This window comes from Nannobrachium achirus, assembly GCF_963921795.1.
Source record: "Nannobrachium achirus genome assembly, chromosome: 1".
NCBI lineage: Eukaryota > Metazoa > Chordata > Actinopteri > Myctophiformes > Myctophidae > Nannobrachium > Nannobrachium achirus.
In genome coordinates, this window is record NC_137810.1 from 49,751,332 (window position 1) to 49,778,636 (window position 27,305).

Sequence of the window (27,305 nt, forward strand, 5' to 3'; positions counted from 1 at the left end):
CAGCCACATTCCTAGTAGGTGGTTTGAAAATCTGATTTAAAAAAGGTGCATCTCAGTCTGGATCCTTGGACACTGAAACCTGAGATAAACTTCAGTAAGATGGTTTATGAATACAATAAATTACTATGCAGATAGACTGGCCATGTCTGAATACCAGTACTCAAGTACTGTACTTGAATACTTGAGCAATACAACTCCAATACATCTCGGATCCAAATATTGTACTTTTACTCCACTGCATTTATTTGAAAACTTTAGTTACTAGTTGTACTTTGCAGGTATAAATTATATTATAAAACATACACAAACCACTTTAGCCCCATTTTATACCTTTGCTCACCAAGCACATTTTGATGCCAACACTTTCATACTTTTACTCAAGTACATTTTTAATTCCGAAATATTGCAGTATTGGTACTTTTACTTGAGTAAAACATGTGAGTACTTTTTCCACCACTGCTGAATACACAGCAGTGGTGGAAAAAGTACTCAAATGTTTTACTTAAGTAAAAGTATCAATACTGCATTGTACTCTATTACAAGTAAATATCCGGAATTCAGAATGTAACTGAGTAAAAGTACAAAAGTACTGGTATCAAAATGTACTTGAAGTTCCAAAAGTAAAAGTACTAAATGTTTGAAAATAGCAGATCTACAAGCTCACAACTTGTGAGCTTGTAGATCGGCTATTTTCAAATAGCCCTCGTATAAAATACGGCTAAAGTAGTTATATAATATATAATTTATATCTGCAAAGTAACTAAAGTTTTCAAATAAATGTAGCGGAGTAAAAGTACAATATTTGGATCCCAGATGTAGTGGAGTAGAAGTAAAAGTATTGGAAATTGGAAATACTCAAGTAAAAGTACAAATAACTCAAAAGTGTAACCCATTCAGAACGGGTACACATTATTGTGTATCATTTTTGTATGCTTTAACTATTGAAAAATAGCAGATATACAAGCTCACAGCCGCGCTGCGAGCTTGTAGATCTGCTATTTTTGAAAAATCGTGAAAATTAGAATTTTGACCCGATTCTATAAGTGTCTTTTGAATCCTTGAATCCTACAGTACTTAAGTAAATGACTTATTCAGTCAGAGCCAGGACCACAGTTGAGAAACAATCAGGTTTGCCTGCAGTCTGAACTAAAGCCTATATGGCCGCCCATCTGCATGGGTTGCCGTGGTAACAATGTAACCACATACTGTAGACGTTGAGTAATGCTTAACCACTTCAACCCCATATCGTTGAGCGGGGTCCCTCAGGGCTCTGTGATAGTCTGTTCTGTTTTCTCTCCACATAAAATATATTTGACAAGCTCACAGCGCGTTGTGTGAGCTCGTCGAGCTGCTATATTTCCCGCAATTTATTTCTCCAGAATACGGACGCTGGGGTTTAAGTGGTTAACCTATACTCTGCAGTACGATGGCATCGCTCGCTGAAAACAGCAAATTTACAAGCGCTCCATCCATTTGTGACACGTTGTGAGCTTGTAGTTTGACAATTTTCTAAGAGTATAAATCAGGCTTCAGTGTCCGAGTGCCCAGACTGAGACACATCTTTAGACACCAGAGCAAAAACTAGTTTCGATGAGATATTTTGCTATTCAAAGCAACCGGCCATCTGATCGTATTTGGGTTGCCAGTGTGAACATAGCCAAATGGAACCAAATAGACCTGTTATTTGTACACTCTTTGAGTTAAATTAACATAGATTTTACAATATACTGTAAATTGGGGTCTCAGAGATAGAAAGGCCACTAAATGGGCCTAAAATGCATGTCAAACTGGGGGTCCTTGAAATTAAAATGGTTGGGAAATCTCTGCTAGAGCCGTAAAAATCTTTTCTTAGGGGAGTCCCTGGCGTATCGTTTCGTTAGGACGGAACACATGGGTGCATGTCTTCAAGAGGACCAAGCTAAGTTAAAAGACAGTATGAGGAGGAGACTACAAACGGTTAAGAAAACATTACGTGAGGCCGTGTCATTTGCGCTTTTGTTTTTCTTCCCTTTCTTTTTTCACAGCGTGATAAATCAACATTTAAATGCTACGATAAGTCCTCCACAAAAACAAGCGAAGGCGGCGAGAGACGAAAATAGAGGAGAAGCTTTTCTGAGAATTCTCCAGAACATTCCATTGCTGATGCGCCAGTGCTTGGCCCTGGCCTACACCTCACCTGAAACGTCTGTCTCCGCAGGGACGGGCCCTTCACAAGGAAAACTTGAAATGGGTCATTACTATCTGTCCATACCTAAACATACTCCACTCTTAACCACTGACCCCGGACATAAATCACCAACGCATGGTGCCGCGCTCCGCTCAGTCCCGACATTCTACATCTGCGGACAGTTTTGATGTCTCTTCTAATAAAAGGTTTTAAATGCTCACTGGACAAGCCAGTAAAATGGGTAGTTGGGGTAGTATACCATAGACCAGTAGTAGAACTGTTAGAAGGCCCCGTAGCCATTACTCCCATTAAACCCGCCCTGTCTGTCAAAGGGCTGTCTTGTAACCCCAACAGGAAATTGACAGCCAGCGCCGCCACCCCCCAACCAATCACTGACCAGAGCAGTGGGCACCGAGCCAATCATGATGTCGTACAGTACTACTTGTGGCTGGGGAGGTCTGGGCCTGAACAAACACATGCTTAAAAGGACCACTCAACTCCTTGATCTTATCACTGTACTGTACAGAGAGTCTGATATAGAAACAGACACATAGACAAACAGATACAGTATACACACACACACACGCTGCACAGTGCACACAGGGACCTGTCCAAAAACACTGGTTTTCAGGCAGTGGCTTTATAGCGTTGCTGGCCACATGCGGCTAACCCAACCGCAGCCACAGCAGGGGGACTCTTGCCCACACACACTTTTCTTTGGACCCATTATCTCTCCGCAAACTCTGGCGTTAAGGACCACAGGCTTTTAATGTTCTGCAAATGGAAATGGCGGAAAATAAAAGAAGTTCAACCGAGACGGTTAAACGCAGGTCTGGTGAGAGCTGACAAACAGTGAAATCCTCAGTGTTAGTGTGTCCATTAGTAAATCCGAAGAATGTGCAAAATGTTAACCAAAATGGGTCCACATTTGGCTACTTCTGTATACTCCCCGAGTTAGATCAACACCGCGTGGAAAAAGATTGGAGGAAAGGTCTTGTTTATGGCTGGGCTGTGAGGCTCGTTTGGAGCCCTAATGAGGACTTGGACACAGTTGAATGGACAGGTCAATATAAAGGAGGAACCGGTCAGCCAGAAATGGATGAATAACAGACGAAGGAGACCCAGAAGAGAAGCAGAGGTGTGTAAAGCGTGCCCAAGACCACCGGTGGAAATAGTACTCAAATGTTTTACTTAAGTAAAAGTATCACTTCTGCAATATAGAAATACTATACAAGTAGAAGTACAGAGTTCAACATTTACTTGAGTAAAAGTACAAAGGTATTGGCATCAATAAGTACTTAAAGTAACAAAAGTAGAAAAGTACAAAATGTTTGTAAATAGCAGATCTACAAGCTCACAAAGTATCACGATGGCGACGCGTTGTGAGCTAGTAGATCGTCTATTTTCAAATAGCCAAGGTATAGAATAGGGCTAAAGTGGATTAATGTGTGTTTTATAATATAATCATTCAAAGCTGCAAAGTAACTAGTAACTAAAGTTTTCAAATAATTGTAGTGGAGTAAAAGTACATTATTTGGATTTGAGATGTAGTGGAGTAGAAGTAAAAGTACTGAAAACTGGAAATACTCAAGTAAAGTACAGATACCTCAAAATTGTACTTAAGTACAGTCCTTAAGTAAATCTACTTAGTTACTTTACACCACTGCCCAAGACTCAAGCAGTGTGTGTGTGTGTGTGTGTGTGTGTGTGTGTGTGTGTGTGCGCGTGCGTGCGTGCGTGCGTGCGTGCGTGCGTGCGTGCGTGCGTGTGTTTCAACTTTGGAATACAGGAAGCATGTGCAGCTGGAGACTAAAACTTTAGTAGAGGTGTGACTCAAATAGAAGCAATAATAACCAGAGAAAGCAGCCACAGGTTTACCATTTCTGTTCAACCAGAAAACACAAATTATTAAAGCTAATGACCGTCGTAAACACTCAAACACACATTATTATTATTATTACGGTTTCCTGGCTCTCCTCTGACTCCAGACCCTCCTTCAACTCTCTCTCTCTCTCCTCACAAAATACAACTAGCCGAGCAGCTGCAAGTGATCGGCTTAGAGTTAACCAAGCTGTCACTTCACTAGTTGAACTCTGTTCGGAGAGAGAGAGGACACACCTGAACCGCATGGGTTACAACGCACCCACCGTCCAAGGGCGTGGAATTACTGGAGTCTGACATTGAGTGAATATGCCGACTATATTTACGGGACTATTTTGCTCTGCAAGAAAACACATGTGTGTCTGTGTTTGTCTCTCTCTCTCTCTGTGTGTGTGTGTGTGTGTGTGTGTGTGTGTGTGTGTGTGTGTGTGTGTGTGTGTGTGTGTGTGTGTGTGTGTGTGTGTGTGTGTGTGTGTGTGTGTGTGTGTGTGTGTGTGTGTGTGAAGAGATAGAGAGAGCACGGACACGGCTGTGTGTGTGTTTGTTCAGGTATGGCTGGAGTGATGGAATGATAGATGGTGGTGTTGGGAGAGGTGAGTGTCTGACAGAGAGATGGGGGAGGCCTTGTATGAACTCTGTACTCTCCGACACCCTGCCATAAACTCAAACATTCAAGTGAGCTTCGTGCGCTTTTGTGCGCGTCAACGTCAAATGTGTGTGTGTAAAAGGGTTGAATAAGAGGGGGTTGCCCCTTTCCACAAAGACTGATTGACTGCAGAGGGTGTGTGTGTGTGTGTGTGTGTGTGTGTGTGTGTGTGTGTGTGTGTGTGTGTGTGTGTGTGTGGGATGGGTGGAGCCACACCCTAATCCCACACACTCACAGAGAAACCCCACATGTAGACCTCTGACCCGCACATGAGCCCACATGTTTAGAGTTTCACTGCAAGGAGAAGGAACCAAAATAGAGGAGCGCCGCAGGGCCCGGGGGGGATAGACCTGGACCTCCATTCCCTCCTTACCCCCACCCTGGATGAAGTGCTATATGCATCTCTGGAGGTGAACTGCACACAGTAATGCTGCTGCTGGGGGAAAGGGCAGCGTATGGAACACTTTCGGGGGGTTTTCTTTTTATTGTGTACATACATTTTTTTTCCTGACCACACGGCTCACGTTTTTCCTAATTCAAACCACTTATTAGAGCATTGGTTCTCAAATCAGGGGTCCTTGAAGGAGTTCCAGGGGGTCCCCAGCTAAATGATAGTTGGGAACTAAATGGACCCTTATTGGGTATGTTACTCAGGGTGTACAAATAGAACCCAAATGGACCTCTTATGGGTCCTTTTGGTTCCATATGTACTTCCATTTGGTTCCATTTGTACAATCTCTGAGTTAAATTAACATTGATATTACAATATAAATTGGGATCTCAGAGATAGAAATACCACCACCGTTCGTAGCCTAATGCATGTGAAACTGGGGGTCCTTAAATTAAAATGGTTGAAAATCACTGCTAGAGCTGTAAAAATATTTTCTTATATTTTCTGTAAAAGTCTTTTCAAGTGGGGGTCCGTGGGCTAAAAAGTGTAAATTTGGGGGTCCTTGACAGGAAAAGGTTTGAGAACCACTGTATTAGAGCACACAACTTTATTCCACACCCTCTGTCTCTCCCTCTGCTTTCTTCATTTGTACGACCAGAAGGGTAGGCTCCTGGACCCATTAGGAGTGATTTACAATTAGTTGCCCTCCAGTGCCATGAATAACAAAAATCAATCCACAAGCGATCTGACAAGCTCACGATGCATCGCAGTGTGAGCATGTAGATATGCCATTTCCTCGACACTGCGCGGAAAAAAAGTATAAACAAGTCATTACTGCGCTATTGAGCTGGACGGTCTTCTTGACTTCATAAAAATACCATTCTCCCCCCTCCCACACTCTCATTTCCTGCATCAAACGCTTAAAGCGGAGCCAGAAATCACACCACACTAATACCAGTAAGACTCCCTAATCGGGAGATAAGCGACCGCCAAGTCGACAACCTCATGCGCTAGAAGAGGGGCATGTGAGAAATGAGGGGTGGAGGTTGTGGTTTGCCAGCCAAGGAGTGTGTGTGCAAAGTTTGGCATGGATAGGGGCAACAGTGCCGGAGATAAGAGTACAGTAGGGCCAATTGCGTGGTGAGGTCTTGCTGATTGCCCCTCTCTACCCCATCTTCCCCTCTCCCGACTTCACCTACAACCCCTCGTGTCTCTTTAGCCTGGCATCATGACAATCATCTCATCCTCTCTTCCTGTGGCACTACCATTTGTTATTGACGGCATGTCTGAGTCTTAATCTCCTGGTCTTTCTCTCATTCGCCTGCTTTGGCTCCGTCGATAATTGCTACCACGTTTTGAGTCGGGGGGGGGGCGTGCGAGAATGCGTTGCTCGTGCGTCTCTGAGGGACGGACTGTGTGTGAGCATGGCGTGTCATGCCGCTGAAATATATCGTTGTTGTCGGGTGGAAACCTTGTATGTCCAAAACCGTTCGTTTTGTATTCATCATTTTAAAATGATTTAAGATGGTGAAAACAGCAGATATACAAGCACACAACGCCTCGCACCCGCGAGGCGTTGTGTGCTTGTATATCTGCTGTTTTCACTACCTTTGTGCGACAGTCTTGTATGATGAAGCAGGGCTTTACTTTACGGAAAAAAAACATACACAGTTTGAAACTTGGAGATACAAGGTTTCTGACCGACAGCGACGATATATATAAATAAAATCCAAATAGGACATAACAAAGAGGGAGAGAGGGATGTTGATGATGTGCTCAGAGGATGAAAAGCTTGGAAGGGTCAGCATACGTCAACTGTTTACTAACAGTACGGCTGCTGGAGGTCCAAAGCAGCGCCGCTGTTTATTGCTGTGGGTTCCACATCTCATCTCCTCTAGACAAACTCTCTCTGCCGCTCTCCCTTTCCTCCATCGCTCACCCATCTTTCTTCCCTTCCTTCTTTCTCCCCTTGCCGTGAGTCTTTCTGACCGGTGATGGATGTGTGGTGCGTTTCGGGGCGTTTTGGACCAGTTCTGGGAAAGTCTGAGGGCCAGATGGGAGGCTGGACTGGAAGCCCGGGGATCTCTTCTGAGACTGGGAAATACATTGGCTATGAACGTATAAATACGTTTCGTCCAAAACATTTCCCTCCCCGCTTGTAACACCGCAATCCATCAGGCTACAGTGACGAGGGCGCGCAGATACGAAAGCCGGGTTATCGTGAGTGATGAATGGATGCTGGGGACATGGTGTGACCTGTGAACCTCTGCAGTGAGATAGTGAAGCTTCTCCTGGGGCCGAGATCTGGATTTCTGTGTGGATTTCTTTATTTTTTTACCTATGAATAAAGAGTGATGTAAATCCACACAGCCAACAATCAACATTCATTATGCGGTTGACCAGAGGTCCTTTGCTCAAGTTTCTCCATGTCTGGACCCGTACTTAAACACCTCTCTTCTCTTCTCTTGTTATTGAAGCAACCTTAATGAGTCCTCCTGTAATTTCCTGTCTCGCTAATGGCCATATGATGTCAGACCCAAGACATGGATAGAGGATTAGTTCCACTTCATGTACAGTACAATGTCGTTTACTGTTAAATGTGCAGCAGCCACTAGTACACCGTGGCCAAAAACCAACTGCCGCACGCACGCACGCACGCACGCACACACACACACACACACACACACACACACACACACACACACACACACACACACACACACACACACACACACACACACACACACACACACACACACACACACACACACACACACACACACACACACACACACACACACACACACACACACACACACACACACACCTACAGTGAGGCAGGGAGAGTTAGTTGGTGTGGTAAAATAACTTTGTCAAGGCATGCCAAACCACATCTAAAATAGTAAATTCAGCTATTGGCTGTATAAAAGCAGCCAACAAAAAAAAGTGCCCAGATGAGCTCATACTCACTCACACAGTGCGGAGAACCAGGTCCAGAGGGTGGGTGGGTGTGTGTGTGTGTGTGTGTGTGCGTGTGCGTGCGTGCGTGTGTGTGTGTGTGTGTGTGTGTGTGTGTGTGTGTGCGTGCGCTGCTTGGCTGGTTCTAGGAACTGTGTTGGCAGCCTGGCACTTGATTATCACAGCATGTCCTCCGAGGTTTAGAAATTAGGCAGCTCTCCTGACCAAACTGAGGCTCACGGTCACAGCTACTGCCCTGAACATTCACCTTTCAGGAGGCCAGAGGTAGAGATAGTTATCACGTCTCCCATAGACCGGCCACCCCCCCATTACCTCCACCTTTTCATCACCCTACTCTGTACTCTGTAGTGTTTTGTTGCGAAAATGCGATTGCTATTTTATGTCGATTAATTGAATACCAAGGACATCCAACGGAAACGAGACCGCGAGGGCTTTTTTTTCAGGTGTTCCTTTTAGACAGTGTGTTTGACTGTACTTACGCCGTACTACATTTTTTGTTTTGAATGTACTTTACTGTTCTTCATTTTTTTCCAATCAAATATTCAATCAATCAAAGCTACTGAGTGATGCAGACCAGACCAAGAACTGACAGAGCAGTGGGCCTCCCTATAACGGGAGAGCTTCAAACCGGCTCTAGTGAAACTGGCAAAAGCCACCGGAGAGACATACTGTAAGAACATACTGTATAAGGTTTTATGTATGCAGGAATATACGATGGTGTTCTATACCGTAAAAATGATATGGTACATTTTACACTTTATTATGATTCCATGGGGAATGATGAGACAATGGCCCTGTCTGTTTTTATACACCATATAAAAAAAAGAGCTGAGAAAATGGAAACACACATAAATAAGTCTCATTCCTTTGACAATTCCAGTAAGGTGCATATCAGCCTATAAATGAATCAGAACATACTGCTGCTAAAGAGAGAGAGAGCGAGCGAGTGAGAGAGCGAGAGAGTGCGTGGGTGTGAGTCAGCAGGCCATAGTCATACAGTATGTCTCCAGACTATTAATAACCATTAGAGAGGTGAGCACCCTGCAGTGCTTTTACAAAGACTTATGAAGCTAATACCGTTTCCATCATGTAAGGCCGGCCTGGGAAAGAAAACGGCTGCCAGTCTGTTATTCTATACAATCTCTCCTCCGGCTCCAACAGGAGAGGTTGCCACATCTGTTACGGCGGGGGGACACGCGGGCCGTTTGTCAACGAGGCCGCCTCGCGCCCAGCCGCCCACGGCACATTTCATTTGAATTTAGGCGAGGAGGAGGGAAAATGAGCGTTTGGGCGATTTTTCTTAACTGACTGCGTTTGTCCGTCTGTCTACGGCTGTCCGGCTCCTTTTGCTCGCCGCTGTCGAGGTGAATTAAGCGCAGCCTCCAAGGACCAGGGGAGAAAAAGAATACGGAGGGTTGGAAAGCAAAGGAGATGGGTGGAGGGTTGAGGAGGAGGAGGAGGCGGAGGAGAGGGGATGCAAGAAGAAACAGAAGTATGGAGGAGAGGGCGTGCTTCCAGGGAAGAAAAGTGATCGTAGATGGAAAGAAAAGGGGGAAAAGAAAGTGCAAAACAAGAGGGCGAGTGCATCATATTTCATCAAAGATATTGCAGGTTACTTATCGTCGGGCAGAGAGCTCGTATCTCCAAATTGTAATTTTTGTGTTTTTCCGTAATTTAATGTCTACTACTTTAAAGCTTGCATCTCCAAATTGTAACTTTTGTGTTTTTACGTCATTTAATGTCTAGCCCACAACGTGTCGCATCACGACGCAATGTGAGCTTACAGATCGTCTACTTTCTCCTCATAGATTTGGTTCCATTTCCTGAAACGCAACGGTTTAGGACATGCAAGGTTTACCCCCGACAACGACGTCACGTTCATCAGGCCAAGCCAGGAAGAGAACAAGGGGCCATGATACATCTGTTATTGTTATGTATCCTATCCATGTCTCTCTTTGGTTCTTTAGTCTATTTTTCAGCATCGTTACAAAGGGCAGGGGTTGTCTGGTTCTGTCTGATCTGCTTTCATCTGGCGCTTTGAGCTTTAACTGAACAAGACATCTCTGTGCAGCCCCTCGCTGACCACCTCTGCCAGCGCTTCTCGTACTCACACAGACATGTGTGCATGTGTGCTTGCTCAAGCGGAGATACACGCGCAAGCACGCACGCACGCCTGCACACGCAAGGTGAGGGGAACAGCCAGAGAATGATTGCCACTATACAGCAGTGGTTCTCAAACTTGGGGTCGGGACCCCAAGTGGGGTCCCCAAATTATTTTGTGGGGTCCCCAGATTATTAGCTTAATGTAAAAGAAGATGTCACACTCAACGGTAAACAAACCAACATACAGTGTGTATACTATACAGGGTATCTGCACATTTATAAAGTGACAATTTAAGGATTTTCAAGGCCGTTTTAATACTGTCAAATATTAAGTAAGCAAGAGACGAACATTGTGAAGATAGCAGATCTACTGTACATGCTCACGCTGCCTTGCATGGCGAGGCGTTGTGAGCATGTAGATCTGCTATTTTTACAATACTTAAGTGGAACCGAGTCACATTAAATGCAATACCTACAATTCAAAGTGCTTGTCAGTGTGGGGGTCCCCACTTCAAATATGTTTATTTTGGGGGACACAGCCTAAAAAGGTTTGAGAACCCCTGCTATACAGGTTACTCCTTGGCCCCTCACTCATGATTAGTTTGGGCTTTTTGAAATAGATAGGGACAGACAGATGGACAGACAGAGAGAGAGAGAGAGAGAGAGAGATTGGGGGAGAGACATAAAGAGAGAGTGAAAGAGAGAGAGAGAGAGAGAGAGAGAGAGAGAGAAAGGATGGTGGTGGGGGGGGGATAGAGAACCCCAGTGTAAACACCACTACCACCACAACACTCTCCTGACCTCTTCTAGAATCCTGGAATGTCTTTCATCTGCTTTGGTTCTATGGAGGAGAGCGACTCAGGGCCCCCACAAGACCACCACAGCATGAGAGACAGAGGGGACACAGGGAGAGTAGACAGGAAAAGAAGAGCGGATAAAGTGAGAGAGAGAGAGTGAGAGATACTGTAAGCCCAGTAGAGAGGAGTAGGGGAGAATGCGAGAGGAAAGACGAGAAAGGGAGATGGACTAAACAAATCTGAAAGCGAGAGCAAGAGAGAAATAGTGGCGTGCGTGGGCCTGTGAAAAGGACCTCTTGGCTATAGCAGCAGCTGCAGCACGGAGCCAGGTGTGTCACACCAAATTCTGGGCCCAGAGGATTCACTGCAGGCCCTCCACGGAGCAGCAGCATTAAGCCTGATTTATTCTTTCGTTTTTTTCGTACGACAGTGCCGTGCGGCGAAAACAGCCGACCCTACAAGTTCACAACAGCGTAACACCATCGTACAACGCAGTATAAATGAAGCGTTACTTGAGCAGCACCACCGCTGCTGCTCCCCGCCGCTGCTGCTCAAGTCATTAACGTCTCTCACTGAGGTCTGCAGGGACGCCGTACCTGGTTACGCTGTCAGAGACGACCGCTGCTGGAAAAACACGCGTACACACAGCCATGGAGATGAATAGCGTCCCGGGATATATCCAACGCAGGCATGCGCCACGCAGCTAGTCAATCACGCATAGAGACGGACACGAACACACATAGCACTTAATAAGACTTACGGAGCGGGACTCCGAAGTGTGCATTGCACATGCAGTTTAGTGACCACAAAGGGTTGTCAACAATGGGTGATATAACTGGGTTTTGCATGGGGTTCAGATCCTGACCTGTAAGGAGTGATGAAGTGAATTAGCATGGCTAGACGTAGCCTTGGCCTTGCATGATGAGGGTTAGGCCCCTGGGCGTTAAATAGAGCGGTGCGTGTTTTAGCAGTGTATTAATGAGAAGCAGACCAGGAGCCATCGCTACAGCAGTCTCACGTAACCAGACAAACAGCAATCTCCCGTCTACCGATGCCTCTGGTGGTGATATCTAAATTCAGTGCGGTTGTCAGAACAGCGGTGAGAATGGCCGCTAACAAGCCTGCGCCTACAGCAAATCATAGAACCGTACGTCCCAATAGGAAGGAACGTCCTGAAATCTTTGTAATGGTTCTGCGATGCAGTTATATATATTTTCTTTAAATCTTCCCACCATTTTTAGCAACTTTTAGATTGGATTCAGCAGATGTAACAGCAGGCGGAGATATCTGAATGTCTGGATAGATTAGACTGTTGCTACAATAAGACTCGCTCGCGTGGATGCTTTGTGCCCATGTGCATCAAACAACATGTGTGTTTTCATGCGTGTAAGTGGGCTGATGTGTGCATGAGTGAAAAGAGGTAAAACACAAGCTGCGCGGTCTTCTCGTAATAAACCTGTGTCTGTGTGTATATGCTGCTGTCTAGACTCCTGCAGCGCACTGTGTTTACTGAAACGCTCTGACAGGAGGCTGCCCAGGCATTAAGGGTGGTGGTGATGATGAGAGAGTGCACAGAGGACGGCAGCACATAGAGTAGTCAGTAATGTCTGACTTCTACTTTGTTGAACGGAGGCGTTGCTTGCCAACACATCTACAAGCCAACAGTGTGTTGCATTGTGACCCGTTGCTTAAATCTGTTCCTTTTGGCAAGCAACATCATTTATTTATCAGATTTTGTTGTGGCTTTTTTATGCCTTTACTGATGCAATAGGTTGACAGGAAATGGGGAGAGAGGGATGGGGATTGAGGAATGACACGCAGCAAAGTCTCTCAGGATCGGGACTCGAACCCGCACCGCGCCGTCAGGCTACATTGGGCCTAGGTGCCCGGGCCGCTATGCCAGCCATCCAGGCCACGGATTGTAAATTGAGCTCCAGACTCTTCTCTACAGCAGTGCTTCTCAACCTTTTCACGCGCAAACCCCAAAATAATCATATTTTAACTGGGGGAGCCCCCATCCTGACGAGCACTAAGAGTTGAGGCATATAATTTTGTTTAACACGGTTCTATTGTGAAAATAGCAGATCTACAACGCGAGGCGCTGTAAGCATGTAGATCGGCTATTTTCACAATTTCTACCTCTATTATTTGACAATTTGGCCTATGTTTAATTTGTCATTTTAGAGGTATTACATAGTCCTTAAATTGTCGCTTTATAAATGTGCAGATATACACTTAAACTTTATGTTGGTTTGTTTACGGTTGAGTGAGAAAACAATGTTTCACATTCAGTTAATCATCTGGGTCCCGACCCACAGGTTGAGAAGCAGTGCTCTACACGTATCCAGGTTAGTTAAGGTGAGATAAGCTTCGACTTGACAGCGAGGAGGATCAGACTCAGGTCTTTGATCCAGAAAACCGTCACTACTTGCATTAAGTATTACACCAGTGCTCCTCTGCCTTGGCTTGGGACCACGTTTGACATTCTCCATGAAGAAGTCACACACAACACAACACAACGTTCCCTTATCTAAGCCGTTCTTGGTCCGCAACCCCTGTGAGAACATCTTGCAATCCCTTCTGGTTCAATGTCAACCAGGTGTGCTGTACAAGAAAATAGGGGGGGACGACATCTAATGGGGACACAGGAAGATAAGTGTATTTCCTGAGAAAGTGATGAATTGCCCCGAGGGAGGATGAGCACCAAACGATGAAGGACAGCCAGAGGTCTCCTGCATGAGACCTCCTGTAGGGGGTAAAGCAACGACATCCCAGAGTAATGGGGTGTCAGAACGAGGAATTATCTAGGAAAGAAAACAGATCCTGTTGGTCCTGCAGGCTGAACAGAAACTACTTTTAAGCGCACACAAACACACACACACGTCACACCAAATTATGGGCCCTGGGTACAAGGATTCACTGCGGGCCCCTCATGAATGTTAACTATTGAAAAATAGCAGATATACAAGCTCACAGCGCGGCACCGAGTGCTTGTAGATCTGCTATTTTTGAAAAATCTTGAAAATGTGTGCAAGAAACTTATGTTTCTATGTCAGTGGTGCTCAAACGTTTTCATGTGAAGGACTCCCAAGATGATATGTATTTGGCCACAGCTAGACCCCCATCTCAAAATATCTAGTTCCAGGGACCCCTCCCCGGAAGCAAAATTTGAGTTACAAATGTTCGCTTAAAAAATACATATTCAAAGATTTGCGCACATTTTTACGACTTTTCAAAAATAGCAGATCTACAAGCTCGCAGCGCGGCACTCGGTGCCGAGCTGTGAGCTTGTACAGTATATCTGCTATTTTTCAATAGCTGAAGTTACTATAGGGCCCCTCCACCCTGGGCCCTGGTAACTCAGTCCCACTTTCCTACCCCTTGTGACGCCCCTGCACACGTGCACACACGTGCACACACAGTGCTGACGGCCCCTCTACCTCACACAGTGCAGATACAGTGGGGGGAAATTGAAATGCTTGTACACAGCCGCAACAAATGCTCATTGCCTGCGTGCATCTGAAACAGTGTCAGAAACCATTTTCCACAAAAACAAACAATTTGAGCTGCTGTGGAATAACAACTGCAAGTCTTCTGGAAACTCTCTCTCTCTCTCTCTCTCTCTCTCTTTGTTAAGTACTTGGAAAGTAGCAAGCAGTAATACTTCCCGCATTGACTCCCGAGGTCTCGTTTGCTTGCAGTTACGTCGGGTCTTGGGGTGGAGAGACAGTCGAGCCAGCCAACCAGGAGCCATGCGGGGGGCGTCGTGGAGCCTGTGTGCCCTGCTCTGGCTCTCTGTGTGGGAGCAGGCCTACTGCAGGACCTCCAGGGTCGCACGGAGCACCAGACAGTACTCGCCGCACCGCGCCAAACGAGCTCCCAATGACGCCGATGCCAAAAAGTGCTCTTACACCTTCCTGGTTCCCGAGCAGAAGATCACGGGTGAGCGATGGAAGACTTTTGTTATTAAAAATAAAAACGTATTGGGCGCCCGCTGGCCTAGTGGTCAAGGCGCATACCACATATTAGGCTATGATGCCTTTTGGCGTCGCCGGTTCGATTCCCGATCCGGACGACCTTTGCCACATGTCATTCCCCATCTCTCTCCCCATTTCCTGTCAGTCTACTATCCTATCAAATAAAGGCATAAAAAGCCCAAAAACAAATCTAAAAAAAAAAACATATTGAGTGGGTGAATGGTGTACCATGCGTTGCATATATACAGATCTATCTAAAAAAATGAATTAGAATAATGTGTAAAAAAGCATGCAGATGCCATAGCACCCCAAATCATAACCGACTGACGAAACCTCCCCACTGGACTTCAAGCAGCTCTGACTTCAGAAGGTTGACATTTCTCTATTATAAATTATTGTTTTGAGTGGTCTTGTGTAATACATTCATGGGCTGTATACCTTTAAAAAGATGGAATAATTCACAGCATGTGCAATGTATCTAAAACATATGAAAGTTTCAAGAAACATATGAAAGTTTCAAGAAAATTTACTGTTACACAATATTAAATTTTTTTGTGTCTGCATGTGAGTAGAGTACATAACCATCCAATTGTTTTTGTTCTGCTTGGATAGCAGCAATAAAACAAAATAATTTGAAATAGTATTTATGTACAGTACATAATTTGAAATAGTATCTATGTACTGTATGTATGTACAGTATGTATTGTATGTCTGTCTGTCTGTCTGTCTGTCTGTCTGTCTGTCCCCTAAAAAATAAACCCATCACAGCTCATGACTCTACGGTATGTGCATGACTTCATGATACAAACCCACCTCTGGACACTGAAGTACTTTGGATTAAGTAAAGAGTGTAAAAGTTGGATTGTAGCTTAACATAATAATAAAGAAAGTTACTTAGTTACACCAACATTGTTCTTGTAACGTACATTTGTTCTCACTAGCTTATCAAGATCACCAAATCCATTTGGCCGGATGAGGCACAGAGAAGAGAGAATGGCCGCAACACACTGAATTAGAAGAAAGTCTCAAGGTGCACGGCGCAACAATATCAGACAGCCAGCACTCAATAAATCTCCTCAGCATACCGATAAGTCTGTCTGGTTGAGGCAAATAAAACTATGTGGGAAGGACATTTATTGAGTGCTGGCTGTCTTCTTCTTCAAATGAGGCATAGACTATCACCACACATAGGACATGCACGCAAGCAGCCAACACAAGCAGCTTCGTCACTCAACACCACATTGTGATTTGCGCTGTACACCTTCATTCACTAACTTGCTATAAATAGATCAAGGTTGCACAGGGGGGCCACAGCATTATTACAAACATGTATTGTTCTTTTATCAAATGGATTTATTCTACAAGAAGCAGTTTTCTAATCGTTTCCGTCTCTCTTCATCCTCAGGCCCCATCTGCGCCAGCGCCACGGGCCCCGAGCTGGACAAGGAGCGGGTGACCCGCATGGACATCGCGGACGTGCGCGAGGTCCTGAACAAGCAGCGGCGCGAGATCGAGACCATCCAGCTGGTGGTGGACGTGGACGGCAACCTGGTGAACGAGATGAAGCTGCTGAGGAAGGAGAGCCGGAACATGAACTCCAGGGTGACGCAGCTCTACATGCAGCTGCTGCACGAGATCATCCGCAAGAGGGACAACTCCCTGGAGATGGTCACGCTGGAGAACCGCGTCCTCAACGTCACCTCCGAGATGCTGCGCCTGGCCTCCCGGTACAAGGAGCTGGAGTCGCGCTACGCCACCATGGCCGGCGTGGTCAACAACCAGTCGGTCCTCATCAGCGCCCTGGAGGAGCAGTGCCTGAGGACGCTGGGGCGCAGCGAGCTGCCCGCCGTGCCCCCGCTGGTGCAGGTGGTGCCAGAGAACATACCGGTGAACAGTCGCTTCACCAATGAGATACAGAGGGACCACTCGCGGGCCTTCCCCAGGGGGTCGCGCATGGAGACGCCTACCGCCAGCCCCTTTGGAATCAATCCGCCTCCGCCGCAGGGCACTCTCACCGCCGACGGTATGTATCAGAGAGTCACAGAAACAGACTAACTGCTTAATAAATAGTGCAATATAATGAATAATTAATGGTGAAGCACTGTTAAACGAGTAGGAAATGAGAACAGCAATTCTGCAATCTTGGCAAGGGCGAATTTGCATTCAGGCGTGAAATCGCTGGTTCCTAAAGGATGGCAATTGACCATTACATTTCCCATATTGCCAGGGTAAATAGTGCTGCTGTAGCCCCAGTTGGCTCATCCTTGGCATGCCAGAGAAGCAGTGAAATCATACATTCCTGCATTTCACTCTTGGCCAGCTGGACTGGCTTCCATGGATGGAGCATATGGACTGAGCTTAGACTGGGCATTGAGTGTGGCTCGCTTCTACAGTATGCAGACAGAGTTAAGGCCTCCTTTTGCATATGAACTCTCTGACTGACTTTAAAAACCCTTCTCAGAAGAACATAGCTACAGTATATGCCAGTGATTAGGTCAGGCCTACCTACAGCTCATCACAGATACTTAACAGACAAGCTCACATATCTCACTGAAAATACACTCAGTGGCTGCAAGCCATGAGAGTACACGTGTGTCTTTGTATTTAAGTGAGAAAAATCTGAATCCAGTGAATGTGTCAACAACTACAGTCAAGCCGAAATCACACATATGGTGGAGTGGACAAAAAGAAAATCACTCTCACGAAATGGCTGTAATATATTTAATTTTGGCATCCTGTGGGAACAGGCACAAATTCAGAATAGAAATGTGTACCATCAACCTAGCATTGTGATGTGACTGTGAGCCACATGAAATTGAATGAATAATAAATTGAATTATGTAAGCACCACCAAGTCTATGAACAAACTGCTCTATGAACAAAATACAATGTGAAAAAACTAAGTCTGTGTAGAGACTCGCTGGTAAAAGCTTGTGTGCAGAGAGCATGGCTAGAGAGAAAAGCTCCTTCGAATTGTGTATGCGACAGCGAGGCACACCAAGGCTGTCTGCAACTGGTGCGATACCGTTTATTGAATTATGTTGGGTAACTAAGAAATTATCTCACACTGAAAAATATATTTTTTACATGCATTGAAGATAAGTGTCCAACTACGCATTCCTTTCATTATGTTGTGTGAGGGAGTGGATGAGAGATAAGAGACAGAGAGAGATATCTGCGACTGGAGCAGAGTTAAATTAATGTTAAGAGTTAAAATTATAGACACCACTTACATCAGCATTAAAGGGATAGTTCACCCCCAAAATGAATTTGTTCTATCGATTACTCACCCCATGGAGACTTGAATTGTGTCTCCATAGGGAACAAAGGAGGCACTTTGTGTCTCCATAGGGAACCACTGCTGGTCATCAAACTATTGGCTTAGGCATGCAACAAAAATAATAATATCCATGGGGTATTTTTGTGTTGAACTCTCTTTAGGTTCTGTTCTGTACCAGTTACACTCATCCAACATGGGAACAGTCACAATGGTACTGAACTGCACACATTCATATCCAGCAATGTCCTGGTATTCCAGTGGAAAAGGCACTTTACAGTGTGCAACACATGGACAGAAACAGCAGAACACTGATTAAACTCCTCTGATTCGTGTGCTGCTCTCGCAGACTATTGGGACGTGACCCAATGGTTAAGGGGAAGAAAAAAAACACGGTTGAAATTCAGCAATCTAATTTCTAGCATGAAAACAATTTGCAAGGTCATATTGCTGCTCGGAAATGGCTCTTTTGAAAAATTACACAAGACTGTTATATTATGACTAGCGATTATTAGACCATGTCGGGGACTGCTGATAAGGGTTGTACATCCAGATTCCAGATGTTTAACGTTGTGGTGAAAAATGGGGAAATTGCTTTATTCAATAAGGTCTGGACAGGGGCAATGCCATTCAATTAGAAAGGCACTGCAGACATACATTACAGTATGGCAGAGTTAATGGGTGGTTGGACTAATGGTGCAATCGGTCAATAAAGACACAAAGGGCTCCACACCTTATGAAAATAACATTTTAGGGATTTTTAACTATTTTTGAAAAACATTTGAAAATAGTTCAAATATCCGATCTACATCGACACGTTGTGAGCTTGCAGATCGACTATTTGAACCGTTTTTTAAAATAGTAAATTATGCCAAGAAATGCACAAGGGGTAAGGTAAGATACGACCTAAAGTAGATCTCCAATTAAATCCTCCATTACCATGTAGTTAGCAGCCATACTGTAATAATAAGGAAAAACATACACTCTAATAATAGAGGGGGGAAAATCCAAGAACCTTTCAGCAAACAATTAATGAAGTGAAAAGATCAAAGCACAGCCTTAAATCATAGTTTTAAGGATCCGACATCCAACCTCCTCCCAAGTCTTTGTAATAACACCGGTGATAAATTCTTACCATAAAACATAATTACCATAATGTTATAACAACATTACGACAGAATCTCCAACTCCCCTGCCATTAAAGGAAAAAAATAATAATAGGACATTGGACCTGTGCAATTGTTTAATATGTGAAGAGTTCAGTCTCAGGGCGTCTCTTCTGCCATCTGGTCAGGTGGTAGAGAGGCTGACCCCTGGCCCTGAGCCCGCTTAGAGGGCGGTGGTGGAAGAAGTACTACATTTCTTTACTAAAGTAAAAGTATCAATACTGAAATATAGAAATAAAAGTCTGTTTGTGATCGAAGGTCGCAGCTTAGTATGTGAAACGGCACATGCTGACTCCGTCCGTCTGGACGTGTACACGTGTATGGTCTATGGGTTTGCTGCTCTGGCATCACTCTGATGTCAGGGGAACCACACTAACAGAATCCCTTTTATGCCCATATATGGAGTTCCCTGATGTCATCAATAAGCCCATATCTAACAGGATCTCATATGGGAATACCCATGTAGTGGCACATTGGCCACATACCACACTAACAGAATCCATATGGCCAAGACAGCCATAGCGGTGTGGCTGGTTCTACAGACAGGGATCTCCATGTATGGGCATAAAAGGGATTGTATGTATGATGTCAGCTGTCAGACGTCATAGGACTTTCACATAACGAATAACCGAGTAAGCATGTTTGGGCTCTCACAGCATATCTACATATACAGTACATGAATCTCCATATATGGGTACCAGGGGTCTCCATATATGGGTTAACTGGTCGGATATACATCACTGGCCAGATGCCCAAGACATGGCGCAAGACACAGTCTCTAGTCGCACTAAGGAGTCTAACTAGCAGGGCACGGTCACACCACACTTTTATTCTACCTATGAGGGCGGTTAATGCCCATGCATTTAAATGGGAATGAATCGTGTTTTTTGTTTGCAAAAATCCACTAATAGCAGCAAACCACACCATTCCCATTTAAATGCATTGGCAGAATCCACCCTCATACAGTAGGTAGAATTAAAGTGTGACTGTGCAGATCTACAAACTCACAATGCGTCGCATCACAACGCATTGTCGCGATGTGTGTGTGTGTGTGTGTGTGTGGATCATGTGTACCGATTTTTGTGACATTTGAAGAAAATATGTAGGAAAAGGAGGAAAAAGGGTGTTTTGGAGAAAATTCAAGATGGCGGAAAATCTATCATGGCGCAAATGGGCGTGGCCTATATGGGGAGATGCGTCATGACCCAAGGAATCCAGGGAAAAAATATTTTTAATTTTCCGACCTACGGTTCAAGAGTTACAGGCCAAAACGTAAAGTGGGGTGTTATGGCGCCACCATGCGGCCAAATGACACAATTATTTTTTATTTAATCCTTGAAATCATTATGAACCTCCTCTCCAAGTCTTGAAACTCTAGCCCCTATGGTTTGCGAGAGACAAATAATTGAATGTGAGTTTTTGCGATTCCCATTATAAGTCAATGGGGAAAATTAATTCACTAATAAATTAATATCAATTAAACTATTGAACCTTTCTCTTAGCAAGTTACTAGCCCACGATTCCCGAGTAAGCCGGTCGATTTGACATATGGCGCGAGTGTGTGGTGGCAAAACTGTGGGACTAGTAGCGTGCCGAAGTTTAGGAAGTTCAGGCTACATACAGACACACACACACACAGACAGACACACAGACAGACCCACACGGCCACGTATAGGGAGCCTGTGCTTCACACAGCTCCAAAAAGTAACTAGTAACTAAAGTTAAAACGTAGTGGAGTAAAAGTACAGTACTTGAGTACATGTACTTAGCTACTTTCCACCACTGTTCTAGGAGCCTCCAGAGAGGAGTGTGGGTGAACACTGCTCTCCTCAGAACCACAGAACCCACAACTCCTTCAGGCTACACACAGTCCACTTCCTGCACGCATAATGCCAGGACTATAGCCAAGTTGAAAGGGTTGAGAGGGGAAAGGGGCCATATTTTCTAAAGGCTCTATAGTAAAAAAAAAAAGAAAGAAAAGAAGGACCTGTGGGGACGTGGCGAGATGTAAGAAAAAGCAGTGACGAACTGGATGGGGGAAGTAGAAATGGGAACGCTGCACTTAGACATGAATGGCATCGGGGTTGTAATTGTGGTTATTTGGAGACGCAAATAATGACTCCTCTACAATGGTGTCAGGAATAAACAAAGACAAAAACAACCATAATGAGTATATTGAGCAGCAAGATGCAGCCAACACAGTCTCCTGGTTTCACCTGCCCTGCGTCTTTCCTCTCTTAATCCCCCTGTGCCTTTTGATCCCTGGCACTGGTGTCAGATCACAACCAGCCTACATAAACATCTAAATCATACATGCACGCACAGCTCCAAAGGTTTTGGTCCACAGCCCAAGCAAAGCTGCTAATACTCTCAATGTGGACTCCCCACCACAATCTGGAACCAAGAAAAACACCAGAAAGACAGGGATGGATCCTTTTTGCGGCGTGAGCCAGCGCACCATCGCCATTCATCAATTACCTATCAGGGGAGGCAGATAGTTGGGCCAGGCAAAACGTCATTGGGCTAATGCAAGTGAAAATAAACCCCTTTCAACGAGTCTTCGTCCTGTATAATGCATGTCTAATGTACTTAACCATAATGAGACCTAGAATAACCAAATAGTGAATGTTAGGTGATGACAGCCTCCTGTGTCAGAACATGTTGTGAGCTTGTAGATCTTCTATTTTCGGGAAAGAAATTTGTTTAGAGAGAAATGCTGCCAATTCCTAGGATTCCTTAGTTGACCACTGTCAACTAAGTATATAGGGCTTGAGCAGTTAAGGAAGAGAATTCGCTTTATTTCCCATTTCTCTGTACCACTGAAACGTGAACTGGCAACATCAAACTCATTTACTCAACTCCCTTCAACTGTTTGTGCTCATCATGGATCAGAAGTATAACTTGAGATCCTGTGTCCAAGTGGTTCCATTGACTGCTAATAAGATCTCACGGGCGTAGGATCACCTACTGTAAATACACACTCGCTGACCACAGTCTGGTCAGCCGAGCCCCATTTGAAACCACAAGGGGTTTAGATGTCTCCATTTATTTTTAACCCAGATCGTTAACCACTTTTCAGACTGACAGAAAGCAAAAGATAGATACAGCAGAGGACAGGGAGAGATAAAAGAGGAAGGGAGATATTCAGGCTGCATTCACACTAAAGAGTGATATACCCTTTCCTTGTCCTAGGGGAAAGAGGGGGGAGAGCGGAATCCAATTCACTCCCTATGGAAGTCAGACGGTTTCATGCCTCTTCCAAGCCTCTTGGGGTTGGTCGTCGTCGCTTTAAGCCAAGAGGCTTGGAAGAGGCATGAAACCATGTGAATTGGATTCCACTCTCCCCCATCATTCCCCTAGGACAAGGAGAGGGCAGGTGACTTTACTGTGTGTAGGAAGCCCCAGAATTAAAGGCAGGTTTGATGAAGCCATACTATTACTAACAAAATACAAGCTTGTGCTGGGGGGCTTTACAGTGGGCCCCTGTGTACTCCCACACCCAGCTGAGAAAACCATCTTCGGGCCCTGGAGGCCCCCTGCACAATGCTGTCTTCATGCTGCTTCAATACACATCATTCACATCATTCACACAGGGGAGAGAAGTGGAAATGTGCAGGGTTAAGGGCTAGCCCCTGGATGCAGTGCAACTATTGGTTTTCCTTTACTAACCAAATGTATGCGAATGTATTGAATTTTAAGTTGGTGTTTGAGTTTGTATAACTTCAGACCGCAGGACTTTCGGTGGTTTGAGCAAGAGGAGGCCCCCTCCAAACCAGAGAGCCTTGGCAGATCTTTCTTCCCCATTTTCTCTTGTCTTCTGTTCACTATCTCAACCTCAGGAGTAATGGTGATGACTTTAACATAAGCAGTGAAAGGGTCGACATCTCATTCACCTCCGGCAAACTATAGGGCGGCGGGGCTATTAGCAGAGAGCTTACATCACAGTAAAGGTTCTATACAGGCTGAACAATGCATGATTCAGACCATGGGAGCTTTTCCTAGGAACTGGTGGGCCAAAACATTTTAAGGGTTTCCTGTATGTACTGTCTGTAGTTTGCCAATTACGAGTGGTGGGGTGAAATACTGTTGTAGTACGACATAGTTGATATTCCACCGGACAAATATCAAGTTCATTCAATTAGTGTGTCATTATAGACGAAGATGGTCCCTGAAAGTGTTTTCATAACTCAATTTGTTGCATAAATAAGTAGGTTTCTGCTGCCACACTTTTGAATAAATACATTACAATTGCTCACAAAGGGTAAACTGGGTAATCAATCGAATCCAGGGGTCTTCAACGTTTTCAGGCCAAGGATCCCTTAGTTGAGAGAGATGAAGCAGGGACCCCCACAACCTCTTCAGAGAGTCCCTATAGTTTCATTGTTTGACAGCACAATCATCATTGTATTTTGGATTCATGTCAATTTGTGTTTTCAGATTCAACCACTTGAACCGTCAATACTAAATAATAAACTTGACCTTTCCCTCTGTCTGCTGTGAGGCGTTGTGAGCTTGTAGATCTGCTATTTTCGGCTAAAGTTCCCCGAATATGGACGCTAGGGTTCAAGTGGTTAATATAAAAAGTTTCTATAACTCAAAGATTTGGAGGACCCCCTAGGGGTCCCGGACCCCCTGTTGAAGACCCATGATCTAATCTGTTAATTCCCTTTCTGCACACCCTCACAGGTCCATTCAGGGACTGCTACCAGGTGAGGCAGGCAGGACACAGCACCAGTGGGATGTACCTGCTGAAGACGGACGGCAGTGAGCGTCTCATCCAGGCCTGGTGTGATCACGGCCTAGACAACGGAGGGTGGACCGTGTTACAGAGGAGAAGAGACGGCTCCGTAAACTTCTTCAGAAACTGGGAGAATTACAAGGTACGTTCTCTCAGGCACCAGTCACACTCCATGGTTGAGCAGAGTTTAACATGCAAAGTGGTCACACACAAAATGAGTTAGAGTAGATGAGACAACCAGTCAAAATAACTCCTCATGGGAGCGCACAGACTAATCCTCCACTCTTAGGCCTTATCTGACCAGTCGAGACAACGCCACCACAGCAGAGAGCCACAAACGCAGCTCTCTCGAATCTGTTCTTATGTAACCAACCCAACGAACGACCGATCATGTTAAGCCGCAAACTAAGCATGTATGGCTGTAGGAAAGGATCGGCCACGGTACTCCACACACACACACACACACACACACACACACACACACACACACACACACACACACACACACACACACACACACACACACACACACACACACACACACACACACACACACACACACACACACACACACACACACACACACACACACACACACACACACACACACACACACACACACACACAACATCTGCAGGAACCTACCTGTCCTACATACAAATCCAAGAGCCCCTGTGGGACTGAGAAAGAAAAGCATCTCCTTCCCTCCATCCCAGTCGGAGTGATTACTCCTCCATTTCCTTCTTCCTCCCTAAGTGCCACTGGCGAGATGCGATCCGGGATCTAACAGAGCCGGCACTCAGATTAAAGGATGACGCTGATACATTGCCTGACACAAGTGATTGTGCTTCTTGTAAAAACTGAAGAAACCCTCTCTCCAAAACAAAGATCCCCACCCCAGTATAAGACGAGGTACAGAAAGATATAGTGTGCAGAACCAAAGGCACCGATATAAATTGCATGCCACATTTTTGGGGGACAGTAATGGGGACGGGGACCTCTGCTTTTGCTCCATTCATCTCTCCAGCTGCTCTGCTCTCAACGCCAATGTTCCCACCACCAAGTAATTCACCCTGACTGGGAAGTCAGGGAGCAGACCCTTTACACGTTTCGGTCCCCACGGGGGACATATTCAATTCCATTCCGTTTGATTGAGGGCACCGGGCTAGCATGGACTCAGCCCACTGCCAAGAAATCGTATAATCCTGTGATTTGCCTGTTTGTGTCCTTTGGACGCAACTTCACTTACCCCGACCACAGAAAAAAGACAGAGATCCCCTGTCTTTGCCAGTTGCTTAACCTCATACTAGACCGATCAAACCCGGAGAAACTGTGGAAAATACAAATATGTGGAAAATACTCAATTGTATTGGTATGCATCGCTGAATTGTCCCACACAGAATCTCTTTTTTTAAAACATTGCCATTACCTAATCTGGGTGTTTTCTCTTTGCCATAAAACCTGTGCTAAACTTGACCAATCAACTGCCAATTCATTATGCCTCGAACCCTTCTCTCCCTTACAGAAAGGCTTTGGGAACATAGACAGTGAGCACTGGCTCGGCTTGGACAACATCTACAACCTGGGAAAACAAGGCGACTACAAGCTGCTGGTGGAGCTGGAGGACTGGACGGGGAAGAAGGTGTACGCAGAGTACAGCAGCTTCCACCTGGAGGCTGAGAGCGAGGGCTATCGCCTGCGGCTGGGCACCTACCAGGGCAACGCCGGGGACTCCCTCAGCAGCCACAACGGGAAACAGTTCACCACACTGGATCGTGACAAGGACGCCTTCCAAGGTATGGAGATATACCAGCGTCAGAACTGAGATTATCATTTAAGTGCTTTAATTTTTTTACTTTAAAGCGCCAGTTAACAACTTTACAGGTTGTGTCATACAGGAGTTCAGGCATAAGGTTACTGCCCACCACCATGGAGACTGTAATGCACCCGGCTTGGCCAGGTGCCCCAAAGAACACAATTGTCTGTGTTTGTGGGGACACATCTGTCAATGCACTAGTGCATCCTGCAGGCTAGTCAGGGGAGGCCGTTTAGGAGGGAGTGAAACTCATAACTGTCAGATGAATATAAGCGGCTGACGACGACAGTTCGGGGCCCTCCCCAGGTTGGCAGAGGGAGAGCAGAGCCCAGGATTACAGCTTAGGCAATTGGCACCGGGTAAACAATTGGGTTACAAAATCGTGGGATCAAAATTATAGAAAAAATAAAAATACCAAATAAAATCCAGTGCCATGCTCTCCAATTACTGTATATTCCCGCAAATGTTGTTTTCTAAAAACAGAGATTTAGCCAGGGTTTTATTTTCATCTCTGTTTTCAAAACAAAGTCGTTTCTAAACCAATCAAGGATGAGTAAACCAATCAAGGAGATTCATGTCAAGAGCCAATCAGCAATGACTTTAACCTTGGCGTTCTAGAGACCAATGTTGAGTAAGAGTTTAACCAATGGCAGACAAAGAGACTGCAGTCCTTCACCACTATTGCCAAAAGGATTTGATATAGCAGAGTTCACATTGTTTACTGGATGCAAAAAGGTTTGTGGGGAAGTAAGATTTTTCCAAAACATTTTCACGGTTAAAAGTTTGTCATTGTAGAGCGAGGACCTCGAGCGACAGTTTGGTCTGTTCATCACTGGTTGTTTACTGATGTGTCCATGTTTCCTCCTCCAGGTAACTGTGCCCACTTCCATAAGGGCGGCTGGTGGTACAACGCCTGTGGCCAGACCAACCTGAATGGAGTGTGGTACAGCGGCGGCGTCTACCGCAGCAAGTTCCAGGACGGCATCTTCTGGGCCGAGTACGGAGGAGGCTTCTACTCCCTCAAGTCTGCCCGCATGATGATCCGACCAATTGACTGAGTGTCAGGTTGGCAGCCTTTGCTCAAATAAATTCCACCAGTCCCCTGCAGCCCCTGCCACCATCTCTTATTACTGCTGCTTAGTCTTTACTTTACCCATTAATGCATAACGTAAAAAAAAAGCAGCACCAAGAACCAAGGACTCGCCACCGACCCTCATCTGTGCCTTGTGTGAGACAAGAGAATACAAGGGAGAGGGAAATGTGCTGCACTTGCACCGTAGGACCAGGATGACTCCAGACGTCTGTGCAGTGAGACGGCTCCGACGTTGACTCTAGTGAAATGAACAAGACAGTCACTGCACGTCCTG

The 27,305-nt window shown here is 45.3% G+C and overlaps 3 protein-coding genes across 3 annotated transcripts in view; 1 reads left to right on the plus strand and 2 right to left on the minus strand.

The window, feature by feature from the left end:
- Positions 1–27,305, minus strand: part of LOC308292628 (E3 ubiquitin-protein ligase RNF170) — a 484,996-nt gene that overhangs the window by 56,498 nt on the left and 401,193 nt on the right. The window lies entirely within an intron of this gene.
- Positions 1–27,305, minus strand: part of ralgps2 (Ral GEF with PH domain and SH3 binding motif 2) — a gene marked incomplete at both ends in the record, with an annotated part of 92,085 nt that overhangs the window by 25,096 nt on the left and 39,684 nt on the right.
- angptl1a (angiopoietin-like 1a) lies at positions 14,717–26,996 on the plus strand (the record flags this gene model as incomplete). The annotated part of the gene is made up of 5 exons (XM_080722723.1): positions 14,717–14,906; positions 16,347–16,964; positions 24,071–24,264; positions 25,648–25,918; positions 26,809–26,996. The coding sequence occupies 5 exons, from the start codon at positions 14,717–14,719 to the stop codon at positions 26,994–26,996; spliced, it is 1,461 nt and encodes a 486-aa protein (XP_080578849.1).